Source organism: Gopherus flavomarginatus, chromosome 1 (genome assembly GCF_025201925.1).
Source record: "Gopherus flavomarginatus isolate rGopFla2 chromosome 1, rGopFla2.mat.asm, whole genome shotgun sequence".
Taxonomy (NCBI): Eukaryota; Metazoa; Chordata; order Testudines; family Testudinidae; genus Gopherus; species Gopherus flavomarginatus.
In genome coordinates this window covers 194,148,971-194,175,831 of record NC_066617.1, presented here as the reverse complement: position 1 = coordinate 194,175,831, position 26,861 = coordinate 194,148,971, and the positions used below count along the sequence as shown (strand labels likewise).

At 42.9% G+C, this 26,861-nt stretch overlaps 1 protein-coding gene across 2 annotated transcripts in view; it reads right to left on the bottom strand.

Moving 5' to 3' along the window:
• Positions 1-26,861, bottom strand: part of NCAM2 (neural cell adhesion molecule 2) — a 561,732-nt gene that overhangs the window by 137,885 nt on the left and 396,986 nt on the right. For both annotated transcript variants that reach the window (XM_050957625.1, XM_050957634.1), the window contains exon 10: positions 2,621-2,808. In XM_050957625.1, coding sequence (XP_050813582.1) covers positions 2,621-2,808 — 188 coding nt within the window. The remainder of the gene's footprint in view (positions 1-2,620; positions 2,809-26,861) is intronic.

Sequence of the window (26,861 nt, the reverse complement as noted above, 5' to 3'; positions counted from 1 at the left end):
CTGATTGTTCCTTCCTAAGTGGAGCGCTTTGCATTTGTCTTTATTAAATTTCATCCAGTTTACCTCAGACCATTTCTCCAATTTGTTCAGATCATTTTGAATTATGACCCTATCCTCCAAAGCAGTTGCAATCCCTCCCAGTTTGGTATCATCTGCAAACTTAATAAGCATACTTTCTATGCCAACATCTAAGTCGTTGATGAAGATATTGAACAGAGCCGACCCCAAAACAGACCCCTGCAGAACCCCACTTGTTATATCTTTCCAGTAGGATTGGGAACCATTAATAACTACTCTTTGAGTACAGTTATCCAGCCAGTTATGCACCAACCTTATAATAGCTCCATCTACATTGTATTTGCCTAGTTTATTGATAAGAATATCATGTGAGACCGTACCAAATGCTTTACTAAAGTCTAGGTATACCATGTCCACTGCTTCTCCCTTATTCACAAGATTCGTTATCCGATCAAAGAAAGTTATCAGATTGGTTTGACACGATTTGTTCTTTACAAATCCATGCTGGCTATTCCCTATCATCTTACCACCTTCCAAGATTTCCTTAATTACTTGCTCCATTATCTTCCCCGGCACAGAAGTTTAACTGGTCTGTAGTTCCTGGGTTGTTTCCCTTTTTATAGATGGGCACTATATTTGCCCTTTTCTAGTCTTCTGGAATCTCTCTCGTCTCCCATGATTTTCCAAAGATAATAGCTAGAGGCTCAGATACCTCCCCTATTAGCTCCTTGAGTATTCTAGGATGCATTTCATCAGGCCCTGGTGACTTGCAGGCATCTAACTTTTCTAAGTGATTTTTAACTTGTTCTTTTTTTATTTTATCTTCTAAACCTACCACCTTCCCATAAGCATTCACTATGTTAGGTATTCCTTCAGACTTCTCAGTGAAGATCGAAACAAAGAAGTCATTAAGCATCTCTGCCATTTCCAAGTTTCCTGTTACTGTTTCTCCCTCCTCACTGAGCAATGGACCTACCCAGTCCTTGATCTTCCTCTTCCAATGCAGGAGGACCAGGCAGCCAGTGAATTCTCCACCTTTCCAGGGGGGCTCAGGCTTTGGGTTCAGCCCTAGGGTAGTGAGGCAGCATCCTTTTTCCCAACAGACTTCTTGGCTAGCACTAAATCAGTTACAATGATTTGGACAAGTATTTATTTCCCCTGCAGCTAATTAAGTATTTAGGAAAAAGTGTGAGTGCGTTCACCAGCAAGAGTTGGTGGCTTCACTATGAGGCCACCAAATTTGTCCTGAGAACCCCTGATCTAAAACACTAGATACTTAGAACTTGTCCATATGGAGAGTTAGTGCATGACAAGCTGGGGTATACTAGCAGTTACATCATAAATTGCAGCATGGACATAGCGAAGGTGCATTAAAGTTCCACTGAGCACTTTGAAAAACTGTTGTTTGAAACATCAATGGGTCAAAGAGCACTATGGAACTTTTAGTGTGTGGTAGCAGTGTCCAAATGGCCAGGTAGCCTGTGGCATGCTAGAGCCCTGTAGATGTACACCACTGCTTGCTACATATCACCTCTCCATATAGACATGCCCTTAAGTGGCCATTCTTTTAACAGAAGTTGTGACATTACAATTTGTATGAATATTGAGGTATGATCTCTATCACCTATGTATAATATAGGGGCCCAATCCTGACCTCCTCTTTTAAGCAAAACTCCCATTGGTGTTATGGGATATAACTTCTATTTCCATATTTACTAACTTCACTGGGGTCAAGTTCCCTGATAAACCAGAAATGGAAATGGACTTAGGGAAAGGCATCCCCTAAAAGAGGCAGGAAACAGGACCCAGACTCCTATTGTCTGGTAGAGTGAGAATACAATCCCCTCTTCTCACCTCCTGAACCCTCATACGAGGAGAGGGTGCTGGAGTCCAAGCAGCGGGCTAGGGACCAGCTGTTGAGAGGGGAGGGGCTGTCACCAACCCTGCCCTAGGTGAAAATGATAAAGGAAGGAATTATGACCTGTACTGTATGAGTTATTGCAAAATAGTTCGCAGATGAAGTAAGTTAATAAAGTTGTTGGGGCCTAATTAAATCCCATCCTTGGCATCTTGTTTTTCCTCATGTGTGCCAGACAACGTAGTTTGTTCCTGACTTATTTGGACTGGCTCTATGAGATAAAAAAGGACTTTAGTCTCTATACAACAGCCTTGTTATGGAGACTGCCAACAAGAAAGCCAATTAATTTTGTACTGCATATACATGTCTGCTTTGAGCTGGACTGAAATGTCCAAAATCTTTTCATGCAGGCACTAAATCATTGATAATATCAATCTACTGAATCAGTTCTACTATTTTTTAAATATTCATGTTTTATTTACTACTTTGCAAACAACTCAGATTATATAAATGTTCACTGAGAGTGGTGAACTGAAGGCAAGACAACTGGAACCAAGGACTTCTTTCTAGCTGATCACAAGGAACATGGAGATAAATAGCTCATAAGATTTTTTTTCTTCATTACATCACAGATCTGATCTGTAAGTGTTTTACACAATCCCAGTAATAATACCTGACCGATGAAGAAATTAAATGACTCCCAACTGATAAATGTAGTTTTCTAATTTACATTTAAAGCCTTACCTCTAATATCAGCTTTCTTCCTGCACTGTAAGTCTTCACATGGGTAGTATTTTTTGCAGGTAAAACTAATTTTCCTCTTCTCCAGTGAACTGAAGCTACAGGATTAGATAGTACTTCACAACTTATATTGATAGGATTGCCTTCCCAAGAATAATACAAGGTTTGATTTGACACAAATGTTGGAGCATCTGCAAAAAAAGAGTATTAAACAAATACGTTATCTCTCTCTGTTTCCATAAAATATGCAACACATTTTTATTCAAGTATATACTACTAAGGTTATCATGGAAATTTGAATTTACAAATGTGTCACTTCATAATATGGACTGCTACAATGTCAGTTCTCATCTGATTTCTCATGTAGTCATTTTGGATAGTTCTCTGAAACCATCTCATCAATGTGTATTGGCAGTCAAAAAAGCTAACAGAATTTTAGGAACCATTAGTAAAGGAATAGATAATAAAACAGAAAATACCATTATACAAATCCATTGTACGCTGAGACCAAGAATTCTGTTGAGTACTGTGAGGAGTTGTCCAGCTATACTAAAAGAAGGGCAGGAGACACTTAATATGGATTTAAGTGTCTCCTGCCCTTCAGCTTTACTGTTAGATGACTGGGACTACCTGGCAGATAAATGTGTACAGCGCAGGTAAACTCTGTTTGTTTTATAATTAACCAGGAAGAAAGCTTTCACTAGCTCCCCCTTTTTTTTTCATCTAGATCCCTCCAGCAAATCCATTGTCGGGACCTTACCATCTACCCTCCTGTCCCCTGTAGAAGAGGTAAGACGGGCGATAAGAAAGGAGGTTTGGCTCTATGCCGTTCCAACCATTGAAGCCTAAACACCGCAAGGTTCCGTTCATTTAACGAGCACCATCTTTTTAAGTCCTTTACCAGGCGATTTATCTCGTCACTGGATGCCTTCCCAGTGGAGTACCTGCACTGGACATCCACCCCACACTTACCAAATAAGTGGTGACATATAGCCTACCACACCTTTTGTGCTCATAATAGGTCTTCCCTAACACCCACTGTGGGGAAGGTGAAAAAACCCCACTCCACCGAAGCCAATATAGTGATGAGGGAAAAAATTCCTTCCCAGCCCCCTTAAAAAGCAGTGAATAACACAATGCACACAGCAGGTTCAAACCCACTTGATAATAGCACCTTAAGGGGGGGGAGGGAGAAGGGGTGGTGCCTTGCCTGCTGCATGGAGAACAGGGTTTCCAATGCCAGAGCTTGCACCTTTAAAGACCCCCACTCTTACATTCCAAGGGGGTGAGTCAGTGCTGCAAAGCTGACCAACACTACCTTTCCGCAGCAGTTTCTGATCTTGTTCTCCCTCCCTACTCCCATTCACAATAAAGCACTACTGTCTTCCTCCAGCAAGCTTGGACAACGCTCCCCCCACCCCGCTTTCAGTGCAGGGCAGTCATTCTGGTTGTCTCATCTATATATCTATATCTATATATGAACTGGAAAAGTTGAAGAGAATGGGGAAAAATAAAATATCAGAGGGCTAGAGTAGCTTCCATATAAGGAAAAATTAAAAGGACTGGGACTAGTCATCTTAGACAACTAAGAGGAGATGTCATAGATGTCTATAAAATCATGAATGGTGTGGCGAAAGTGAATAAGGAAGTCTTATTTACCCATTCTCACAAAGAATCAGGGATCACCCAATGAAATTAATAGTCAGAGGGGTCAAAATAAATATAAGGAAGCAGTTCTTCACACAGTGCACAATCAACCTGTGGAACTCGTTCCTAGGGAATGTTGTGAAGGCCAAAAGAATTAGATAAGTTCTTGGAGGATAGGTCCAATGGCTATTAGTGAAGATGCATCCCCATACTCTAGGTGTCCCTGAACCACTGACTGCCAGAAGCTGGGACTGGATGACAGGGGACATATAAATTACCTTGTTCTGTTCATTCACTCTGCAGTATCTGGTACTGGCCACTGTTGGAACACAGGCTATTAGGCTTGATGGACCTTTGGTCTCACCCAATATGACCATTGTTATGTTCATGTTGGATTCTGGATCTTATTTTAGAAGAATTCTCATCTGGCAATTAGATGACGCCCTAGTTAATCTCTTTAAAAGTATTTGCTGCTCTAAATAACTCTATTCCATATTTGAATCCTTCTGAGCTCTAACTTGACAAACTGCATATTTAATTTAGAGAAAAAATACTGATATTGGCTGCAGCTTCATTATGGCCAGGAAATGATGAACAATTAATGGCCAGTAACAAGAAGCCCATGAAAGCTAAATCTCACAAATGCAATGGAGGGCCTGTCCCAGTCTCCAGACCTACAACCTGAAAGAAACTGAAGACACATCTGGTATAATAAAGTGCACTAGGGATCAGCAGCCCAAATGTTTATGTATATTATGAAAGCAGCCCAGTTGTTGTACTGAGAGCATAAGCCCTCATTGAACATGGCAAAACTTGCATCAATCCCTTATGGTCAGCTTTTTGGAATCCCTCTCTTACCTGTGGTCTAAAGTGGGTGACCCAGGGTAAGTTATGACACAAAGGAAAGTCCAAAGCAAAACAAGAAAGCATTTGTAAAACCTGAGGTTAGAGACAGTGACATGTATTACCTACTACCCATTCTATCTTGAATCCTGATGATCAGTATCCCTGTATTTAGTTAGGGTGATTTTAATCCTAGTCCTTAAGAAAACCTTAAGGGAAGGGGCAGGACAAAAGAAGGCTGCACTGCTGCTGCATACATGCCTTTAAAACTGCCACACTAAGCAGGTGGCCAGATGGGGAGCATGCACGCCTATCTAGTCGCCATGTTGACCACCAATAGGGAATTGGCAGATTGTGATATAACCACTATAGTCCTGTCTCCTCCCACTTAGGCCACGTGGGAGGAGACAGGATGGAGTTGGGAGCGTGATTCCCAGCTCCCGAAGACATACTTGTGCTCGCGCTCATACAGCCAATGCCCTAGAAATAGTATTGTAGGTATAGTAGCATGGGTATTGGCGAGTGATGGCACGGACTAGCCACCTCTGATTAAATATGTACAGGGTCCATGCATGCACAGGGTTTGTTCTTAGACTGCTGTTTGCCACTACCTATGCAGTGATCCAATGACTGGAAGTTGAAGTTAGACAAATTCAGACTGGAAATCAGGTGTACAATTTTAAAAGAAATTAACCATTGCAACAGTTTACCAAGGGTTGTGGTGGCTTCACCATCACTAACAATTTTGAAATCAAGATTGGATGTTTTTCTAAAAGACATGCTCTAAGAACATTGTGAGGAAGTTCTAGCTTATAGAGAAGGGCAGACTAAATGATCACAATGGTCCCTTCTGGACCTGGAATCTATGTTGCTGTAGCTTCACTACTATTTTTAGCGTGCTAGCTGAGAGAGTGAGTGTGTTGCTTCAGTCACACCCTTTTCTCCAAGTATAGACATAATCTTAGTGTTCGTCATGGCAAACCAGGCATCCAATGGTCCCTACCTGAATTAAAGGAAGCTGATGCATCTCTAATCCATCTTCTGCTGCTGTAGGCAATCCCTATCCATCTGAAGGGGTTGGAGGAATTTTAATCTCATTGTTGCTAGTAAATATTTTAATCACTTTTTAAAAAATTTTAGGGGTATTAAAGAAAATATTCAGTGTGTTAATCAAAGTCACAATTAAAACTTTTAGTCGTTTTCATTTTGGAAGAAAAGAAGAACATATGTCCACTGAGAACATATATTCTAGAAGCTGATCACATAGTAGCATCATTTCTGGAAACTGAATGTCTGAACTATGGCTCTGTTTATATATGTAAATAGTTGTTAACCAGCTTGTAACCCAGTGGGCCAGCTTCCCTCTATTATATTCTGCTTTCCATTATATTCTGTTTTATTATATTCAGCAGTAATACAAGGAACCCACAGGCTGGTATCCTGTAAGACATTGGCTTCAGCAGTTAGCATGAGGCTTGAGGCCTAAGAACTTCGGGATAGACAAACTTAGGTAACTCATAAGTTTTGGCGAACAGGAAGTACAGTATAGGGGGAATTTTTTCCATAATGACATAACCTCAGAACATAAACTGACACCAGCTTCTGGAAGGTTTTGGATAGAACATCTGACTGCAAGAGTGCCATGGCAACAAACTGACATATATGATGATGGAGGTGAAATCATAGCTGCACTAATCTCTAGAAGGACACCTTCACATTGGTAAGGCGAGGAAATACAAATAAGGAAAGGGGGAGAAACTCCTATTAAATATGCAGTAGACATGGTAACGTCAGTGTAACACATAAAAGTGGCATCCCAGGGCAATGGGGAGCCCTTAGGAAGGGCCAGAATGGTGGCTATCAGTGAAGATGAGGAAGGTGATGGTGAAGATATTGGTCAACACTTCAGGTTGTTCTGCAAGGGATGGTGAGTATGGCTGTTCAGATGTACTTTCTGTATTATCTCTATTCTACCTTACTGAGTTAGAGTGTGTGTGACTTTGATAAATGTATTAATAAAATATATATTTGTAAATATAAGAGTTCCTACAGTGAGTGTTTCACTATGCACATCAGGGTTACCAACTATATAATTTTTAATAATACTGAGCCTGGGATAAAAACTTATTAACCCTCAAAGTGATAACTGGGATTTTTTACTCATAATCTATAGATCAGGTTACAGCCTCTATAACTAATATAGTGGGAGAAGATGGTCTTGTGTTTACAACTGAACTGAAACCTATGAGCACTGGGTTCAGTGCCTGCCTCTGTAAAAGACTTCATATGTGACCTTCAGCAAGTCACTTACACTCTTAGTTCCTGCTGTGTAAAATTGGACATCTAATATACCTGTCCCCCATCCTTTTTCTGTTGAGGTTTAGATTTATCTTTAGATTGTAAGATCATTGGAGCAAGAATAGCCTTTTTCCTATGTATATGTACAGCACCTAGCACAACAGGACTCCAATCTTGACTGAGGTCTCTAAACACTACAGTAATCCAATAATGTATGATTGGATCTTCAAATATTACTTGTCACCCTACTGAAAAAGCAGAGATGGTATATCCACATAGCTTCTGCATGTGTGCTTGAAGTCTCCTTCACAAGAGTGTAGCTTGACTAAATGTGGGTAAAATTATCTGAAATCAACACTAACATGTATTACACTATTAGAAAATGGTGGATCAGGAGGGAAAATTGTAAGTCTGTGAAAAGACTAAAACAATCAGTTTATATTTATATCAGAAAATTAAAGGGAGTGTTAGGAGCTTTGAGACCAGAACAAAGCATGAATACTGAAACGAATGCTGAAGTCTAGCCTCAGGAATGGTTTAACTATGTTTTTTTGAAATGCAAATCGGCAAATTCCTTCCATATTTGCCTTTGTGAACAGGGCTAGCTCTAGGCACCAGCACTCCAAGCATGTGCTTTCCAAGGGGCAGCACTCTGGCTCCTTTTTTTTGTTTGTTTTTTGTTTTACTTAGGGCACAAAAAGCCAGGAGCCGGCCCTAAGCGGAGGTGAGCTGTGGCGGTGGGGGGCATGGGGAGGGCTGCAGGAAGTAACCTGGGGGGAGGACAGAAGAACCGCTCCCCCCCCCAGCTCACCTCTGCTCCACTGCCACCTGCTCCCCTGAGCGCACCACTGCTCCACTTCTCCCTCCTCCCTCCCAGGCTTGTTGTGCAAATCAGCTGTTTTGCAGCAAGCCTGGGAGGGAGGGGAGAGAAGCAGAGCGGCAGCGGCATGCTCAGGGGAGCGAGCGGAGGTGAGCTGAGACAGTGGGGGGCATGGGGAGGGCCTCAGGAAGTAACCCTGGGGAGGGGAAGAGGAACTGCTTTCCCCCCACCCAGCACACCTCCGCCGCCTCCCCCGAATGCTCCGCTTCTCCCCCTTCCCTCCCAGGCTTGCCTGGGAGGGAGGGGTAGGAGGGGAAATGTGACATGGCTGGGGAAGGAGGCAGGGCTGGGGATTTGAGGAAGGGGTTGGGATGGGGTGGGGAAGGGGTAGAGTTGGGGCAGGGCTGAGGGGGATGCAGGAATTATTTTTTTTGCTTGCAGCAGCAAAAAACTTGGAGCCGGCCCTGCTTGTGAAACAGCATCATCTTTTGGTATAATTCTGCTACCGTTACAGGTGTATATACTGGCCTTGATTGATATCATGGAGTTCTGAATGCAGTAGATCAAGGATGATATATTACTGAGAGTAAGCAAAGATTTTCAGAAGTATTCAGCATTTTCCTCTTCCAAAATGCAGCAGCTGGCTCTAATTTAATAAGGAGTGAAAGAGATGTGTTCTCGTGGCCATATTTGAGTTTTGTAGTATAAGCAGGAGCTCATCTTACCCTTCCAAAGGTTGTAATACTGAGTAATTAAATCACACCTAGGTTCATGCAATACTTAAGTATTTAAGTCAGAGCTATGGTACTTATATGTAACATCTAAAGGGCAGATTTTGGCCTGAACATACTTTTATATGAAGGATGGAATAGCAAAGGAGCTGTAGAATTTGATATTTCATATTAACAAAGCTTTGTGAACAGGAAAGCTTGCCATAGCATCTCCTTGCATTATGATTAGATATGATTCTGAGTGCAATGGCGACTCCTGGGATGATGGGATGATTAGAGAGAATGGTTGGGAGGGTAACTAAAAATCTGGCACTTCCCAAGCAGGCCATTTTTGCATACCTCTAAATATATGTAAGTGTGACACTGCATACTAGAGCAAAGAAAGTATGTGTGCATAATGTCTCACCACAGTAACATGTGCCACAAAATGCAGCAAGCCCATCATGCATTTTACATGTGCTATGGAATAGAAGTTGCATATAATTTCATAGACTTTAAGGTCAGAAGGGACCATTATGATCTAATAGACTGACCTGCACAATGCAGGCCACAGAATCTCACCCACCCACTCCTGTCTCAAACTGGTGTCTGAGCCATTGAAATACTCAAATCATCGTGTAAAGACTTCAAGGTGCAGAGAACCTTCCAGCAAGTGACCCGTGCCCAAAAAGGCAGAGGAAGACGTAAACCCCCCAGGGCCTCTGCCAATCTGCCCTGGAGGAAAATTCCTTCCTGACGCCAAATATGGCGATCAGCTAAACCCTGAACATGTGGGCAAGACTCACCAGCCGGATACCCAGGAAAGAATTCTCTGTAGTAACTCGGATCCCACATCATCTAACATCCCATCACAAGCCATTGGGCATATTTACTGCCCAGTAGTCAAAGACCAATTAATTGCCAAAATTAGGCTATCCCATTATACCATCCCCTCCATAAACTTATCAAGCTTAGTCTTGAAGCCAGATATATCTTTTGCCCCCACTACTCCCCCTGGAAGGCTGTTCCAGAACTTCACTCCTCTGATGGTTAGAAACCTTTGTCTTATTTAGAGTCTGAACTTCTTGATGGCCAGTTTATATCCATTTGTTCTTATGTCCACATTGGTACTGAGCTTAAATAATTCCTCTCCCTCCCTGGTTTTTATCCCTCTGATATATATATATATATATAATATATGAGAGCAAGCATGTCTGTCCCCCTAGCCTTCTTTTGGTTAAGCTAAACAAGCCAAGCTCTTTGAGTCTCCTTTCATATGAGAGATTTTCTATTCCTCAGATCAGCCTAGTAGCCCTTCTCTGAACCTGGTCCACTTTGAATTCATCCTTCCTAAACATGGGAGACCAGAACTACACACACTATTCCAGATGAGGTCTCACCAGTGCCTTGTATAACAGTACTATCACCTCCTTATCTTCACTGGAAAAACCTCGCCTGATTCATCCCAAGACCGCATTAGCTTTTTTCATGGCCATATCACATTGGCGGCTCACAATCATCCTGTGATCAACTTATACTCCGAGGTCTTTCTCCTCCATTACTTCCAACTGATGCCTCCCCAGCTTATAACAATAGTTCTTGTTGTTAATCCCTAAATGCATGACCTTGCACTTTTCAGTATTAAATTTCATCCTATTAATATTACTCCACTTTACAAGGTCAGCCAGATCTTCCGGTATGATTTCCTGGTCCTTCTCTGTATTGGCAATGCCTCTCAGCTTTGTCATCCGCAAACTTTATTAGCACATTCCTACTTTTTGAGCCAAGGTCAGTAATAAAAAAATTGATCCCAAAACCGATCCCTGAGGAACTCCACTAGTAACCTCCCTCCAGCCTGACAATTCACCTTTCAGTACAACCCATTGTAGTCTCCCCTTTAAACAGCTCTTTATCCACCTTTCAATTTTCATATTGAGCCCCAGCTTTTCAATTTAGCTAATGGTTCCACATGGGAAATTGTATCAAACGCCTTACTGAAATTGAGGTAAATTAGATCCATTGCAATTCCTTTGTCTAAAAAATCTGTGACCTTCTCAAAGGAGGAGATCAGGTTGGTTTGGCAGGATCTACCTTTTGTAAAACCATGTTGCATTTTGTCCCAATTACCATTGACCTCAATGTTCTTGACTACTTTTGTCCTTCACATTTTTTTCCAAGACCTTGCATGCTACAGATATCAAACTGACAGGCCTGTAGTTGCCCGGATCACTTTTTTCCCATTTCTTAAAGATATGAACTATGTTAGCAATTCTCCAGTCATACAGTACAACCCTTGAGTTTACAGATTCATTAAAAATTCTTGCTAATGGACTTGCAATTTCATGTGCCAGTTCCTTTAATATCCTTTCATGAAGATGATCTGGGCCCTGATTTCATCCCATTAAGCTGTTCGACTCTTGCTTCTACCTTAGATGTGGTAATACCTATTTCCATATCCTCATTCCTATTTGTCATCCTACCATTATCCCTAAACTCTTCATTAGCCTCAATTACTTGACATTCCTGAACTAGTGGACATTAGCGTGAATGCAGAAGGTGGCAAGTTGTTCTGTCTGGTCAGCAGTAACTTTTCCCCCTCAAGATCTGATTTTTGATAATGATATAATCCAGGCTGGTGGTGTGTGCTGTTTCTAACTCACTTTTGATCAAATCACATCCCCTATATGGGAGGTCTTATAAGGCAAATGAGAAGGTACACTCATCTTGGAGAACAGAAGACTACCAGGGGAGACATCTATTAACCTCCTAAAAGCAAAGGCAAATCCAGGTTTCTGAGACCTACATTATTTATTCAATTATGTTTTAAAAAATGGACTGAATCTTATGTTCAGGGCACATACACTTATGTTTAAGCTGCTATGGGAATATGGTGCCATAGAGAATAGCAGAAACAAATCAGAAATAGGACCAAATGTCCCTCAAACAATGTTGCTTCTGAAATCAACAGCTCAAACTGTTAAGGACTGCTATAATGAGGACTGAAATCAATTGATGTCTATGGAGCTAGGACAACTAAAGCAGACAGGGGAGTTTGAGAGGGAGTTTGACAGAGGGAGGCCTACAATGGTTAGGAAGACTTGCAACACTTGTGCCAGCACTACTTCTGTCTCCTCCACCTGCGCCTGTAGCCAGAGTGCCTGAGCATGGATGCTTCTACCCAGATCCTGGTGAGGTTTTGCAGAGACTGTGATTTGCAATTCCCACTTACTGATATTCAGGCTGGGGATACCATCCAATGTGAAATGTGCCTGCTAGTGAAATCTCTCCTACAGCAGGTTGGGGGAGCTACAGGAGGAGGTGGCTAGGTTGAGAAGCATCCAAATCCACTAACAATTCCTGGACAGTGTCCATGTGGAGACAGCTGAGGTAGCTGTCCCAGCACACAGGACTGCTGACACACCACTGGTGGAGGAGTTGGCTCAGGGTGGACACTGGTAGCTGCTTACTTTTGGCAGCAGGCAGTGCACCATCCTTGCCCCAAATCCTCCTGCTGTGGTAATAGGTAACGGTTACGCTCTACTTGATACAGGAGAGAAGGAATCACCCCCTACAGCAGAGGAGAATCCTCATACCCCTAAAGCTGGGAGGTCTGCTGCCACCACTGTGAATAGGAAATGTACAGTAGTGGTGGTTGGAGACTCTCTGAGGGGGATGGAAGCACACATCTCTCGCCCTGACATTTCATCTCGGGAGGTATGCTGCCTGCCGGGGGCCCGTATCCAAGACATTACGGAGGCATTGTCAAGGATTACCCAGCCCTCTGACTACTACCTCATGCTACTCATCCATGTGGGCACAAATGATACTGCGAGGTGTGACACTGAGCAGATGAAGAGTGACTACAGGACTCTGGGAGTACGGGTTGTCATAAACAGATAGCTAAGGGTTAACGTCTCTTTCACCTGGAAAAAAGTATCTGAAGCACCTGACCAGAGGACCAATCAGGAAACAGGATTTTTTCAACTCTGGGTGGAGGGAAGTTTGTGTGTGAGTCTTCTGTTCTTGGTCTTCTGCCTGTACTCTCTCGGCTATGAGGAGTGAATTTTTCTATTTCCTGCTTTTTAATCTTCTGTTTCCAAGTTGTGAGTACAAAGATGGTTTGTTGTTTTGTATTTACATGTCTATAGTTGCTGGAGTGCTTTGAATTGTATTCTTTTTAAATAAGGCTGTTTATTCAATATTCTTTTAAGCAATTGACCCTGTATTTGTCACCTTAATACAGAAAGACCATTTTTATGTATTTTTTCTTTCTTTTTACATAAAGCTTTCTTTTAAGACCTGTTGGAGTTTTTCTTTAGTGGGGAACCCCAGGGAATTGAGTCTGCAGCTCACCAGGGAATTGGTGGGAGGAAGAAGTCAGGGGGAAATCTGTGTGTGTTAGATTTACTAGCCTGACTTTGCATTCCCTCTGGGTGAAGAGGGAAGTAATTCTGTTTTCCAGGACTGGGAACGGGGAGGGTGGAGTCCCTCTGTTTAGATTCACGGAGCTTGCTTCTGTGTCTCTCTCCAGGAACACCTGGAGGGGGGAAGGGAAAAGGTTTATTTCCCTTTGTTGTGAGACTCAATGGATTTGGGTCTTGGGGTCCCCAGGGAAGGTTTTTGGGGGGACCAGAGTGCCCCAAAACACTCTAATTTTTTGGGTGGTGGCAGCTTTACCAGGTCCAAGCTAGTAACTAAGCTTGGAGGTTTTCATGCTAACCCCCATATTTTGGACGCTAAGGTCCAAATCTGGGACTAGTTTTATGATATGGTGGGCAGCGTTGTGGGAAAGATAGAATCCAGAAGCCAGTAGGAATATTATATATTTTTTTCTCTGCTAGGGGCTTTTAAGCAGAGAGGAACAGTTTGGTTTTAAAAGGAACCAGAGAGAATTTTTTTTTCTGCTCTCTCTGGCAGTTTTTGGCTTGCATATTAAGCAAGAAACCATTAAGAGACTATTAAGGGTCTTTTGTCACACAATAGCACTCCCATTAGGAGGCAAATACCGGCACTATACGCATGCAAATAAAGTGGTTTTTCTGGTTTACTTTACATTGAAAACATTAGCTAGAGGAAGAAAGGGAAAAAGGCACTGTTGCTAGGCAGACCCCAGGAGCTAACAGAGCCTGCAGTTCAGACAATAAACACCGGAGGGCATCCCAACACAAGAAAACAGGAACCATGACTTCTAAGGCAAAAATGGGGACCGAAGAACAAAGCAAAGAAGCAGAACACAGGCGACAACAGGAAAAAAGAGAAATAGAGGTGGAGCTGAAAGAAAGAGAAGAACAGATCAAACAGGCAGCCCATAAAAGAGAACAAGACGCCAAAAATGCAGCCCACCACAGAAAACAAGAAGAAGAAGAGGTGGTCCACCGCCGAGACATGGAAAAACAACAAAAAGAAATGGAAAAACAACAAAAAGAAAATGAAGAAAAGGAAAAACAGAGAAAACATGAACTGGACTTAGCGCAAGCTGGGCTGCATGCGCCAGCCAATCCTAACAACCCTTCGCCAATTATGGTTCCACATCACAGAAAATTTCCCACCTACAAGGCAGGTGATGACACTGAGGCCTTCTTGGAAAATTTTGAAAGAGCCTGTCTTGGGTACAGCATCCCTGAAGACCAGTACATGGTAGAATTGAGGCCACAGCTCAGTGGACCTTTAGCAGAGGTGGCAGCTGAAATGCCTAAGCAGCAAATGAACGACTATAAACTTTTTCAAACCAAGGCCAGATACAGAATGGGGATAACCCCGGATCATGCCCGTCGGCGTTTCAGAACCCAAAAGTGGAAACCAGATGTGTCCTTTCCCAAACACGCCTACTACGTTGGGAAAAATTATGAGGCCTGGATATCAGGACATAATGTTAAATCCTTGGAAGAACTGCACCTCCTCATACAAATGGAGCAGTTCTTGGATGGTGTTCCTGAGGACATCACACGGTACATACAAGATGGAAAACCCAAAAATCTCGCTGAGGCGGGGGAGATTGGAGCCAGATGGATGGAAGTGGCAGAAAGCAAGAAAGCTACAGTCAAGGGGAACGAATACCCCAGGGGGCACACCGACCATAAATCCTACAACCGAGGGCAGCCAAAAACCCCACCTACAACCCAAATAAAGCCACAGACACACTATTCTTCCACCTCACCAGTCTTCAGTAACTCACCTCGACCCAGTGACCCATCAGATGGAAGATGCTTTAAGTGTAATGAACTGGGACATATCAAGGCCAACTGTCCAAAGAACGCCATCCGAGTGCAATTCATTACATCACACCATCACCACCATCACACAAAAGATCCCCAGGCCCAGATGCCTCTCAAATACCCTTGGAGCGAAGGGAAAATTTGAGAGTGGGTGGAAAGAAGGTTACTGCGTGGAGAGACACGGGGGCACAAGTGTCAGCTATCCACCAATCCTTCGTAGACCCCAAATTCATCAACCCAAAGGCCAAAGTGACAATTTACCCCTTCATGTCACAAGCTGTAGACTTGCCTACAGCTGAACTGCCTGTCCAGTACAAAGGCTGGTCAGGAATGTGGACTTTTGCAGTCTATGACAATTATCCTATCCCCATGCTACTGGGGGAAGACTTGGCCAACCAGGTGAAGCGGGCCAAGAGAGTGGGAATGGTTAAACGTAGCCAAACCAGGCAAGCTTCCAGACCCACTCCTGTTCCTGAGCCGTCCACAGACGCCCCGTCTGTGTTACCAGAGACCCAGACAGAGGTAGTGGACCCGGATTCCATGCCAACCACTGAAACAGCCACAGCACTTCCAGTCCTAGGCCCGGAACTGGAACAGCAACCAGCACCAGCAATTGCAACCACATCTTCAAACTCAACGCCAGAGGGCGCCAGCGAGCCTGAACTGGCAGAAGCAACAAACAGCCATACCCAAAAGGCTCAGCCAGAGCCTGAAATACCCTCAGGTGCACCAGCGGAGAGCGGTTCACCAGCAACGGAAACAACCCCATCACCTACATCGCTTCCAGAGGGACCAAGCCCAAGTCCACAGTCTGAGGAAGAACTGGTGACCCCAGCATCCAGGGAACAGTTCCAGACTGAGCAGGAAGCAGATGACAGCCTTCAGAAAGCGTGGGCGGCGGCACGGAGCAACCCACCGCCTCTCAGCTCTTCTAATCGATATCGGTTTGTTATAGACCAAGGACTTTTATACAAGGAAATTCTTTCTGGTGGACACCGGGAAGAATGGCAGCCGCAAAAACAGTTGGTGGTTCCAACTAAGTACCAGGTGAAGCTCTTAAGCTTAGCCCATGATCATCCCAGTGGCCATGCTGGGGTAAACAAAACCAAGGACCGGTTCGGGAAGTCCTTCCACTGGGAGGGGATGGGCAAGGACGTTGCCAAGTATGTCTGGTCTTGTGAGGTATGCCAAAGAGTGGAAAAGCCTCAAGACCAGGTCAAGGCCCCTCTCCAGCCACTCCCCATAACTGAGGTCCCATTTCAGCAAGTAGCTGTGGATATTCTGGGTCCTTTCCCAAAAAAGACACCCAGAGAAAAGCAGTACGTACTGACTTTCATGGACTTTGCTACCCGATGGCCGGAAGCAGTAGCTCTAGGCTACACCAAGGCTAACACTGTGTGCCTGGCCCTAACAGACATTTTTGCCAGGGTAGGTTGGCCCTCCGACATCCTTACAGGTTCAGGATCTAATTTCCTGGCAGGGACCATGCAAAAACTGTGGGAAACTCATGGGGTGAACCACTTGGTTGCCACCCCGTACCACCATCAAACCAATGGCCTGGTGGAAAGGTTTAATGAAACTTTGGGGGCCATGATACGTAAATTTATCAACGAATACTCCAATAATTGGGACCTAGTGTTGCAGCAGTTGCTGTTTGCCTACAGGGCTGTGGCACATCCCAGTTTAGGGTTTTCACCATTTAAGCTTGTGTATGGCCACAAGGTTAAGGGGCCATTACAGTTGGTGAAGCAGCAATGGGAGGGGTTTACGCCTTCTCCAGGAACTAACATTCTGAACTTTGTAAGCAACCTACAAAGCACCCTCCGACACTCTTTAGCCCTTGCTAAAAGAAACCTAAAAAATGCTCAGGAAAAGCAAAAGGCCTGGTATAACAAACATGCCAAAAAACGTTCCTTCAAGGTAGAAGACCAGGTTATGGTCTTGAAGGCGCAACAGGCCCATAAGATGGAAGCATCATGGAAAGGGCCATTCACGGTCCAAAAGCACCTGGAAACTGTAAACTACCTCATAGCATTTCCCAATTCCTCACTAAAGCCCAGAGTGTACCATGTTAATTCTCTCAAGCCTTTCTATTCCAAAGACTTACAGGTTTGTCAGTTTACAGTCCAGGAAAATAATGCTAAGTGGCCTAACCGTGTCTACTACAAAGAAAAAAAAACGGTGGCGTGAAAGAGGTAAACCTCTCAACCACCCTAAAACGTCTGCAGCGGCAACAAATCAAGAAGCTGTGCACTAGCTTTGCCCCATTGTTCTCAGCCACCCCAGGACGAACTAAACGGGCATGTCATAAACAGATAGCTAAGGGTTAACGTCTCTTTCACCTGGAAAGAAGTATCTGAAGCACCTGACCAGAGGACCAATCAGGAAACAGGATTTTTTCAACTCTGAGTGGAGGGAAGTTTGTGTGTGAGTCTTTTGTTCTTGGTCTTCTGCCTGTACTCTCTCGGCTATGAGGAGTGAATTTTTCTATTTCCTGCTTTCTAATCTTCTGTTTCCAAGTTGTGAGTACAAAGATGGTTTGTTGTTTTGTATTTACATGTCTATAGTTGCTGGAGTGCTTTGAACTGTATTCTTTTTAAATAAGGCTGTTTATTCAATATTCTTTTAAGCAATTGACCCTGTATTTGTCACCTTAATACAGAGAGACCATTTTTATGTATTTTTTCTTTCTTTTTACATAAAGCTTTCTTTTAAGACCTGTTGGAGTTTTTCTTTAGTGGGGAACCCCAGGGAATTGAGTCTGCAGCTCACCAGGGAATTGGTGGGAGGAAGAAGTCAGGGGGAAATCTGTGTGTGTTAGATTTACTAGCCTGACTTTGCATTCCCTCTGGGTGAAGAGGGAAGTAATTCTGTTTTCCAGGACTGGGAACGGGGAGGGTGGAGTTCCTCTGTTTAGATTCACGGAGCTTGCTTCTGTGTCTCTCTCCAGGAACACCTGGAGGGGGGAAGGGAAAAGGTTTATTTCCCTTTGTTGTGAGACTCAAGGGATTTGGGTCTTGGGGTCCCCAGGGAAGGTTTTTGGGGGGACCAGAGTGCCCCAAAACACTCTAATTTTTTGGGTGGTGGCAGCTTTACCAGGTACAAGCTGGTAACTAAGCTTGGAGGTTTTCATTGCTAACCCCCATATTTTGGACGCTAAGGTCCAAATCTGGGACTAGGTTTATGATACGGGTGAAGGAGTTTGGAATGCGGGTGGTATTCTCTTCAATTCTTCCTGTCAAAAGTAGGGGCCTGGGCAGAGACAGGTGCATCATGGAAGTGAATGCCTGGCTGCAAAGATGGTGTCGCCAGAAGGGCTTCGGCTTCCTCGACCACGGGGTGCTATTCCAGGAAGGACTGCTAGGCAGAGATGGCGTTCACTTTTCAAGGAGGGGAAAGACCCTATTTGGACACAGACTGGCTAACCTAGTGAGGTGGGCTTTAAACTAGGTTCGACGGGGACAGGTAAGTGGGGAACATGGAGACCTGGGAGATGGGTCAGAAATAGGAGGGAGCATGGGCCATAATGGCAGAGAGAAAGGAGGGTCAGGCCAAAACTGGGAGGCAAGATCAAATCCGTATCTTAGATGCCTATATACAAATGCGAGAAGTATGGGTAATAAGCAGAACAAACTGGAAAAGCCAATAAATAAATACAACTATGACATTGTTGGCATCACCAAAACTTGGTGGGATAATACACATGATTGGAATGTTGGTATGGATGGGTACAGCTTGCTCAGGAAGGATAGACAGGGGGAAAAGGGAGGGGGTGTTGCCTTATATATTAAATTTACACACTTGGACTGAGGTGGAGATGCACATAGGAGACGGAAGTGTTGAGAGTCTCTGGGTTAGGCTAGAAGGGGTAAAAAACTAGAGTGATATCGTGCTAGGTGTCTACTACAGGCCATTTAATCAGGTGGATGAGGCTTTTTTTAAACAGCTAACAAAATCATCCAATGCTCAAGATTTGGTGGTGATGGGGGACTTCAACTATCCAGATATATGTTGGGAAAATAACACAGCTGGGCACAGACCATCCAATAAGTTCTTGGATTGCATTGCAGACAACTTTTTATTTCAGAAGGTTGAAAAAGCTACTGGGGGGGAAGCTGTTCTAGACTTGATTTTAACAAATAGGGAGGAACTCGTTGAGAATTTGAAAGTAGAAGGCAGCTTGGGTGAAGGTGATCATGAAATCATAGATTCACAATTCTAAGGAAAGGTAGAAGGGAGTACAGCAAAATAGAGACCATGGATTTCAGGGAGGATGATTTTGGTAAGCTCAGAGCTGATAGACAAGGTCCCATGGGAATCAAGACTGAAGGGATAAACAACTGAGGAGAGTTGGCAGTTTTTCAAAGGGACACTATTAAGGGCCCAAAAGCAGGCTATTCCGCTGGGTAGAAAAGAGAGAAACTGTGGCAAAAGACCACCTTAGCTTAACCACGAGATCTTGCATGATCTAAAAAAATAAAGGAGTCATGTTAAAAAAAAATGGAAACTAGGTCAGATTACAAAGGATGAATATAGGCAAACAACACAGGAATGCAGGGCAAGATTAGAAAGGTGAAGGCACAAAATGAGCTCAAACAAGCTACAAGAATAAAGGGAAAGAAGAGACCTTTTTTATCAATACATTAGAAGCACAAGGAAGATCAAGGACAGGGTAGGTCCACTGCTCAGGGAGAAGGGAGAAACAGTAACAGGAAACTTGGAAATGGCAGAGATGCTTAATTACTACTTTGTTTCGGTCTTGACCAAGAAGTCTGAAGGAATGCCTAACATAATGAATGCTAATGGGAAGGGGGTAGGTTTGGAAGATAAAATAAAAAAAAAAGAACAAGCTTAAAATCACTTAGAAAAGTTAGATGCCTGCAAGTCACCAGGGCCTGATGAAATGCATCCTAGAATACTTAAGAAGCTAACAGAGGAGGTATCTGAGCGTCTAATTATCATCTTTGGAAAATCAGGGGAGACGGAAGAGATTCCAGAAGACTGGAAAAGGGGTAAATATCTTGCCCATCTATAAAAAGGGAAATGGAAAAAACAACCCAGGAAACTACATACCAATTAGTTTAACTTCTGTGCCAGGGAAGATAATGGAGCAAGTAATTAAGGAAATCTGCAAACACTTGGAAGGTGATAGGGAATAGCCAGAATGGATTTGTAAAGAACAAATCATGTCAAACAAATCTTTCTTTGATAGGAGACTTGTGGATAAGGGAGAAGCGGTGGATGTGGTATACCTAGACTTTAGTAAGGCATTTGATACGGTCTCGCATGATATTCTTATCAATAAACTAGGCAAATACAACTTAGATGAGGCCACTATAAGCTGGGTGCATAACTGGCTGGATAATTGTGCTCAGAGTAGTTATTAATGGTTCCCAATCCTGCTGGAAAGGTATAACAAGTAGGGTTCTGTAGGGGTCTGTTTTGGGGACTGGCTCTGTTCAATATCTTCATCAACGACTTAGATGTTGTCATAGAAAGTACGCTTTTTAAGTTTGCAGATGATACTAAATTGGGAGAGATTGCAACTGCTTTGGAGGATAGGGTCAAAATGATCTGGACAAATTGGAGAAATGGTCTGAGGTAAACAGGATGAAGTTTAATAAAGACAAATGCAAAGTGCTCCACTTAGGAAGGAACATTCAGTTTCACATATACAAAATGGGAAGAGATGTCTAGGAAGGAGTACAGCAGAAAGGGATTCAGGGGTTATAGTGGACCACAAGCTAAATATGAGTCAACAGTGTGATGCTGTTGCAAAAAAAGCAAACATGAATCTGGCATGCATTCGCAGGTGTGTTGTGAGCAAGACACGAGAAGTCATTCTTCCGCTCTACTCTGCACTGGTTACGCATCGACTGGAGTATTGCATCCAGTTCTGGGCACCACATTTCAAGAAAGACTGAGAAATTGGAGAGGGTCCAGAGAGGAGCAACAAGAATGATTAAAGGTCTAGAGAACATGACCTATGAAGAAAGACTGAAAGAATTGGGTGTGTTTAGTGTGGAAGAGAGAAGACTGAGAGGGGACATGATAGCAGTTTTCAGGTATCTGAAAGGGTGTCATAAGGGGGAGGGATAAAACTTGTTCACATTAGCCTCTAAGGATAGAACAAGAAGCAACGGGCTTAAACTGCAGCAAGGGAGGTTTAGGTTGGACATTAGGAAAAGTTCCTAACTGTCAGGGTGGTTAAACACTGGAATAAATTGCCCAGGGAGGTTGTGGAATCTCCATCTCTGGAGATATTTAAGAGTAGGTTATATAAATGTCTATCAGGGATGGTCTAGACAGTATTTGGTCCTGCCATGAGGGCAGAGGACTGGACTCATTGACCTCTCGAGGTCCCTTCCAGTCCTAGAGTCTATGAATTTATAAGAAGTAATGGGCTTTGTCATGGTATAATTCCCCACTCTGAACCTTAGCGTCCAAAAGATGGGGTACCAGCATGAATTCCTCTAAGCTCAATTACCAGCTTAGAACCTGTAGCGCTGCCACCAACCAGGAATTCCAGTGCCTGGCACACTCTGGTCCCCCCAAAACCTTGCCCGGGGACCCCCAAGACCTAGACCCTCTGGATCTTAACACAACGAAAGTAAACCCTTTCCCTCACCGTTGCCTCTCCCAGGCTTCCCCTCCCTGGGTTACCCTGGAAGATCACTGTGTGATTCAAACTCCTTGAATCACAAAACAGAGAAGACAATTCACCTTCCTCCCTCCTTCTCTTTCCCCCTCCCAGACTCTTCCTGAAAGAAAGTAATCCTGGCACAGAGAGAAATCAGCCTCTCTCTCCCTCTTCCGTCCTTTCTCCCCACCAATTCCCTGGTGAATCAAGACCCAGTCCCCTGGGGTCTCACCAGAATAAAAAAAACAATTAGGTTCTTAAACAAGAAAAGCTTTTAATTAAAGAAAGAAAAAACAGTAAAAAATATCTTTGTAAATTTAAAATGGAATAGGTACAGGGTCTTTCAGCTATAGACACTGGGAATACTCTCCTAGCCTAAGTATACAAGTACAAATTAAAATCTTTTCAGCAAAATACCAATTTGAACTCCTTCCAACAAAATACACATTTTCAAATAAAGAAAACAACCATAAGCCTAACTCATTTTATCTACCTAGTACTCACTAGTCTGAACTTATTAGAGCCTGGATTGGAGAGAAACCTGGTTGCACAGCTGCTCCCTCTGAGCCCCCAGAGTGAACAACCACCAAAACTAACAGCACAGCATGAAAACTTCCCTCCCTCAAGATTTGAAAGTATCCTGTCTTCTGATTGGTCCTCTGGTCAGGTGACAGCCAGGCTCATTGAACTTGATAACCCTTTACAGTCAAAGAGATAAAAGTACTTCTGTGCTTTTAACTTTTCTTATCTGTTTATGACAGGCTTAAACTGCAGCTAGGGAGATTTAGGTTAGATATTAGGTATGACATTGCACTCTATATGATTTTATGAAAATATGCCAATGTAACTGGAATATGCTTCAGGCAAAAGGTCTCTTGTAAGGTATCATTACAAAGTTTATAATCTACTACGTGTAATCATCCTATTTGTATAAATGTACCACTCTAGTATCTGAAACTAGAAATATGAAATATAACTGTGAGGGCCTATTGTAATTATGTAAAGTATGGGCCATTAATGGTGGTTTGCACTCTTGAGGACTCCCATTAACCAGGACAATTGACTGCAGATGGCTCTGTTTTACCTGCACGTCTTCCTACCTGTGTGCTGGCAAGTGGGTAATTAAGTCTTACAGTGACATGTGATCATATCACCTGAACTGGAATCCATCTTTAACCTGGTGTCTTTCCTTTGAGAAGGAGGAGGCAGGAACCCATAGAGGGGAGGGAAAGATTCCCACCTTATGCAAAGATATAAAAATGGGTGGAACAGAACAAAGAGAGCCATCCTCAGGAATCCTAGCTACCACCAGAGCTGGAACAAGGGCTGTACTGGGGAAAGGATTGTGCCGAGACTAGGAAGGCATCCATTTTGTGAAAGAAACGTATTGAAACATCTTCCAGTGTGAGATATTATCTGTACTCAACTGTATTACTGTATTAGGCTTTGATTTGCGTGTTTTATTTTATTTTGCTAGGTAATTCACTTTGTTCTGTCTGTTACTATTTGGAACCACTTAAATCCTACTTTCCCTATTTAATAAAATCACTTTTTACTTATTAATTAACCCAGAGTATGTATTACTGGGGGGGAGGGGAGTACCTGGGGGTGAGGGGAGCAAACAGCTGTGCATATCTCTCTGTCACTGTTATAGAGGGCAAACAATTTGCGTTTACCCTGTATAAGCTTTATTCAGAGTAAAATGTATTTGAGTTTCGACCCCACTCGGAGTTGGGCATCTGAGTGTTAAAGGCAGGAATACTTCTGTAGGCTGCTTTGAGTTAAGTCTGCAGCTTTGGGGCCCTAATTCAGACCCTGGGTCTTTGTTGGAGCAGATGGGTGTCTCTGGCTCAGCAAGATAGGGTGCTGGGGTCCCAAGCTGACAGGGAAAGCAGGGGCAGAAGTAGTTTTGGCACATCAGAGGACAGCTCCCAAGTGGGGTTCTGTGATCCAACCCGTCACAATAAGAAACTTTCTAGCTATAAGGGTAGTTAAGCTCTGGAACAGGCTTTGAAGAGAGTTGTGGAATCCATTATTGAAAAATTTTAACAATAACTTAGACAAACACGTCAGGGGAGGTCTCAGTTTACTAGGTCCTGCCTTGGCACAGGGGATTAAACTTGATAACTCAAGGTCTCTTCGAGCCAGGACCGGCGCTAGTGTTTTTAGTGCCCTAGGCACACGGCCATTTCGCTGCCCAGCGCGCTGGCCTGCGGAGACCAGGGGGACCAGGAGACGCTCCGCAGGCATGACTGCAGCAGGTCCACTGGAGCCGCCTGCCGCCTCCCCCCCGGCAAAATGCCACCCCCCAATAATCCTGGCGCCCTAGGCGATTGCCTAGGCCGCCTAAATGGAAGCGCCGGCCCTGCTTCTAGCCCTACACTTCTGTGAGTGTATAATTTGACTAGGGTATGGAATCATGAGAAAAGAGTGGTGGTCTCTTAGATAAGCAGGACCCAACCACTTAGGATCTTAAAAGACTATAACCAACAAATTGCATCAGGAAGCGAATACAAATCTAGTGCAGATCGTAGAGCAGAAGATGTACTATGCATTTTCTTCATGAAATGTTCCTCAAATGGGCTCCCATATTCTGCAGAAGCTGAAGTTTTCCAGTGATCTTAAGGCTCATCCTAAAGGAGAGGGCATTACAGCAGAAGAGGGTATTACAACAATCCTGTCTCAAGGTGACAATGGCAGTGACCACTGGCAAAATCCACATTCACAACAAAATAATGTTGACACTCGTGTCAAGCATAGGTTCATCTAAGCGAGACTACATGTCACATGGAGAACATAACCCCTATAAGTTGCTTTTTTACAACAAAATTAAGGATCAAATTATAATGGAAAAAGCGCTAGTGTATGTATGTGTGCTTTTGTCTGGCCTGTATTGCTTATTGTATTATGTCCTCATAAAGGTTCAGTAGTTAGCATCTGCCTCACAAAAATTAAAATCATTAAAATAGAAACATATTTTTTTAAATTACTGAGGCTGGAGCATATAAACTGCTGCAAAATCAAATCTGGTAAAAACTACAGTATTCTGGAAAACTGAGGAATAAGTTAAATGCACCAAAATTCTGGTGGCAAAGGAGAATACCCATCAATTGAATAATAAAGCATCTCCAAGTAGAATCGAACAGAAAAGCCTTCTCATATGTAAATATCTCCTTAAGCAAGCACAGAGATGATTAGGAAAGCTCAACTAATTGCTACATTTTCTTTGCTCACTATTTTACCTAAATCTATTATGCAGAATTTACAAAGGATTTGAAATACACTAGTATTTAGAATACCTATTGTCTTGTCATACATAAAGAATAGTTCAGATATATTAGAAAGTTAAAATCTTTGGAATAAAGTTTATGGCTATGCACTTCTTATACAAGTATAGCATGGATGCATTACAAACCAGAGATTAAGTGTATGTGCAACATGCGTTTCATCTGTGCCTTCCAGAAAAGAGATCATGAGCTGACCTTAAATATATTACACTTTTTCTGCAATATATGCTTCCCTAGATAGACAGTGAGCTGGTTGCAAAGTAAGCACTGTCATTAAAGTAAAAATTGGACTTAGTGTACTTTAAAATACTGATGATCCAGAACCTAAATTCCAGATCTGAATACACTGAACTTTGGTTAAGCTCAATCAGGGGCCAAGCTTAATGACTAGTCCATAACACTATTACAGACTGAACCACCAAACCTAGATGCAGTCTCCAAGGACTCTGGGGAAGGTTGGAAACAGCTTAGCTTTCAACTTTGTGGATCTCTACTGACTAAAGAGCTGTAGAAAAGCTACTATTGATAGTTACTACAGATGGACTAAAAAAGCTTATAAATCTGAATGGTAAAATGAGGAGACAATTCAACATACAGAGAACAAGAACGCACTACACAGCATAGCATAGTAAAGGCATGTAATTAAGATAAAGTCATCTATTATACTAGAATCCTTTAATAACTATTTCAATCTTAGAGTGACATTTTTAGAAGAGTTCAGAAGAGAGTGAAAAGTAAATTCATATTCTTCTTTTCAAATAGGAAAAAAATAGTCTTAAGTCAGCATTGCAACTAGAAGTTGATCTGCATAAATTATGTAGAGCAGGAAAGACTTGGCTCAAATCTGTCTCCATACATTTGATTATCCCCATTAGGCTTAATGCCTCAGAAATCACAAGGGGAGCACAGACTAATACATCACTTGTCACATCCAGAAGGTAATTCAATTAATGATTTCATAGATCCAACCCTAGTGTATGTTCAGAGTCATATGCAGAATTGGATATGGCAAATTACCTGATTCAGCATGTGTGCCGAGGGACCTATAACAGCCAAGTGGTACACTGAATCACATTTTTGCTTGTTAACAGAAGACCAGAGGTTTTCAAACTTGTGGCTATTTTTTTTCCCGAGGAAAAAATATTCAGTACAGCAGGATGACACTATAGATACAGTGGACCACATTTAGCCTAAGTTGATGCTGGCTTTATGCCCAGGCAGCTACCCTGTGGAGTGGTAGAATTGGATTGCACTAGCTATCCTCTTGATGACTAGAGGATAGCTAATGTGATACAAATTTTTAAGAGGCTCCAGAAATGATCCTGGCCATTATGGTATAGTAAGCCTAACTTCAGTACCAAGTAATTGGTTGAAACTACAGTAAAGAACAGAACTATCAGACACATAGATGAACATGGTTTGTTGGGGAAGAGTCAATGTGGTTTCTGTAAAGGCAAATCATGCCTCACCAATCTATCAGAATTCTCTGAGGGGTCAAGAAGTGTGTGGAGAAGGGTGGATATAGTGTACCTGGACTTTAAGAAAACCTTTAACATGGTCCCTCAGCAAAGGCGCTTAAGCAAAGAAAGCAGTCATGGGATAAGAGAAAAGATTCCCTCATGGATCAGTAACTGGTTATAAGACAAGAAACAAGGATAAAAATAAATGATCAGTTCTCAGAATGAAAAGAGGTAAATAGCGGTGTCTCCCAGGAATCTCTAGTGTGATCAGCACTGTTCAACATATTCAAAAGTGATGTGGAAAAAGGAGTAAACAGCGAGGAG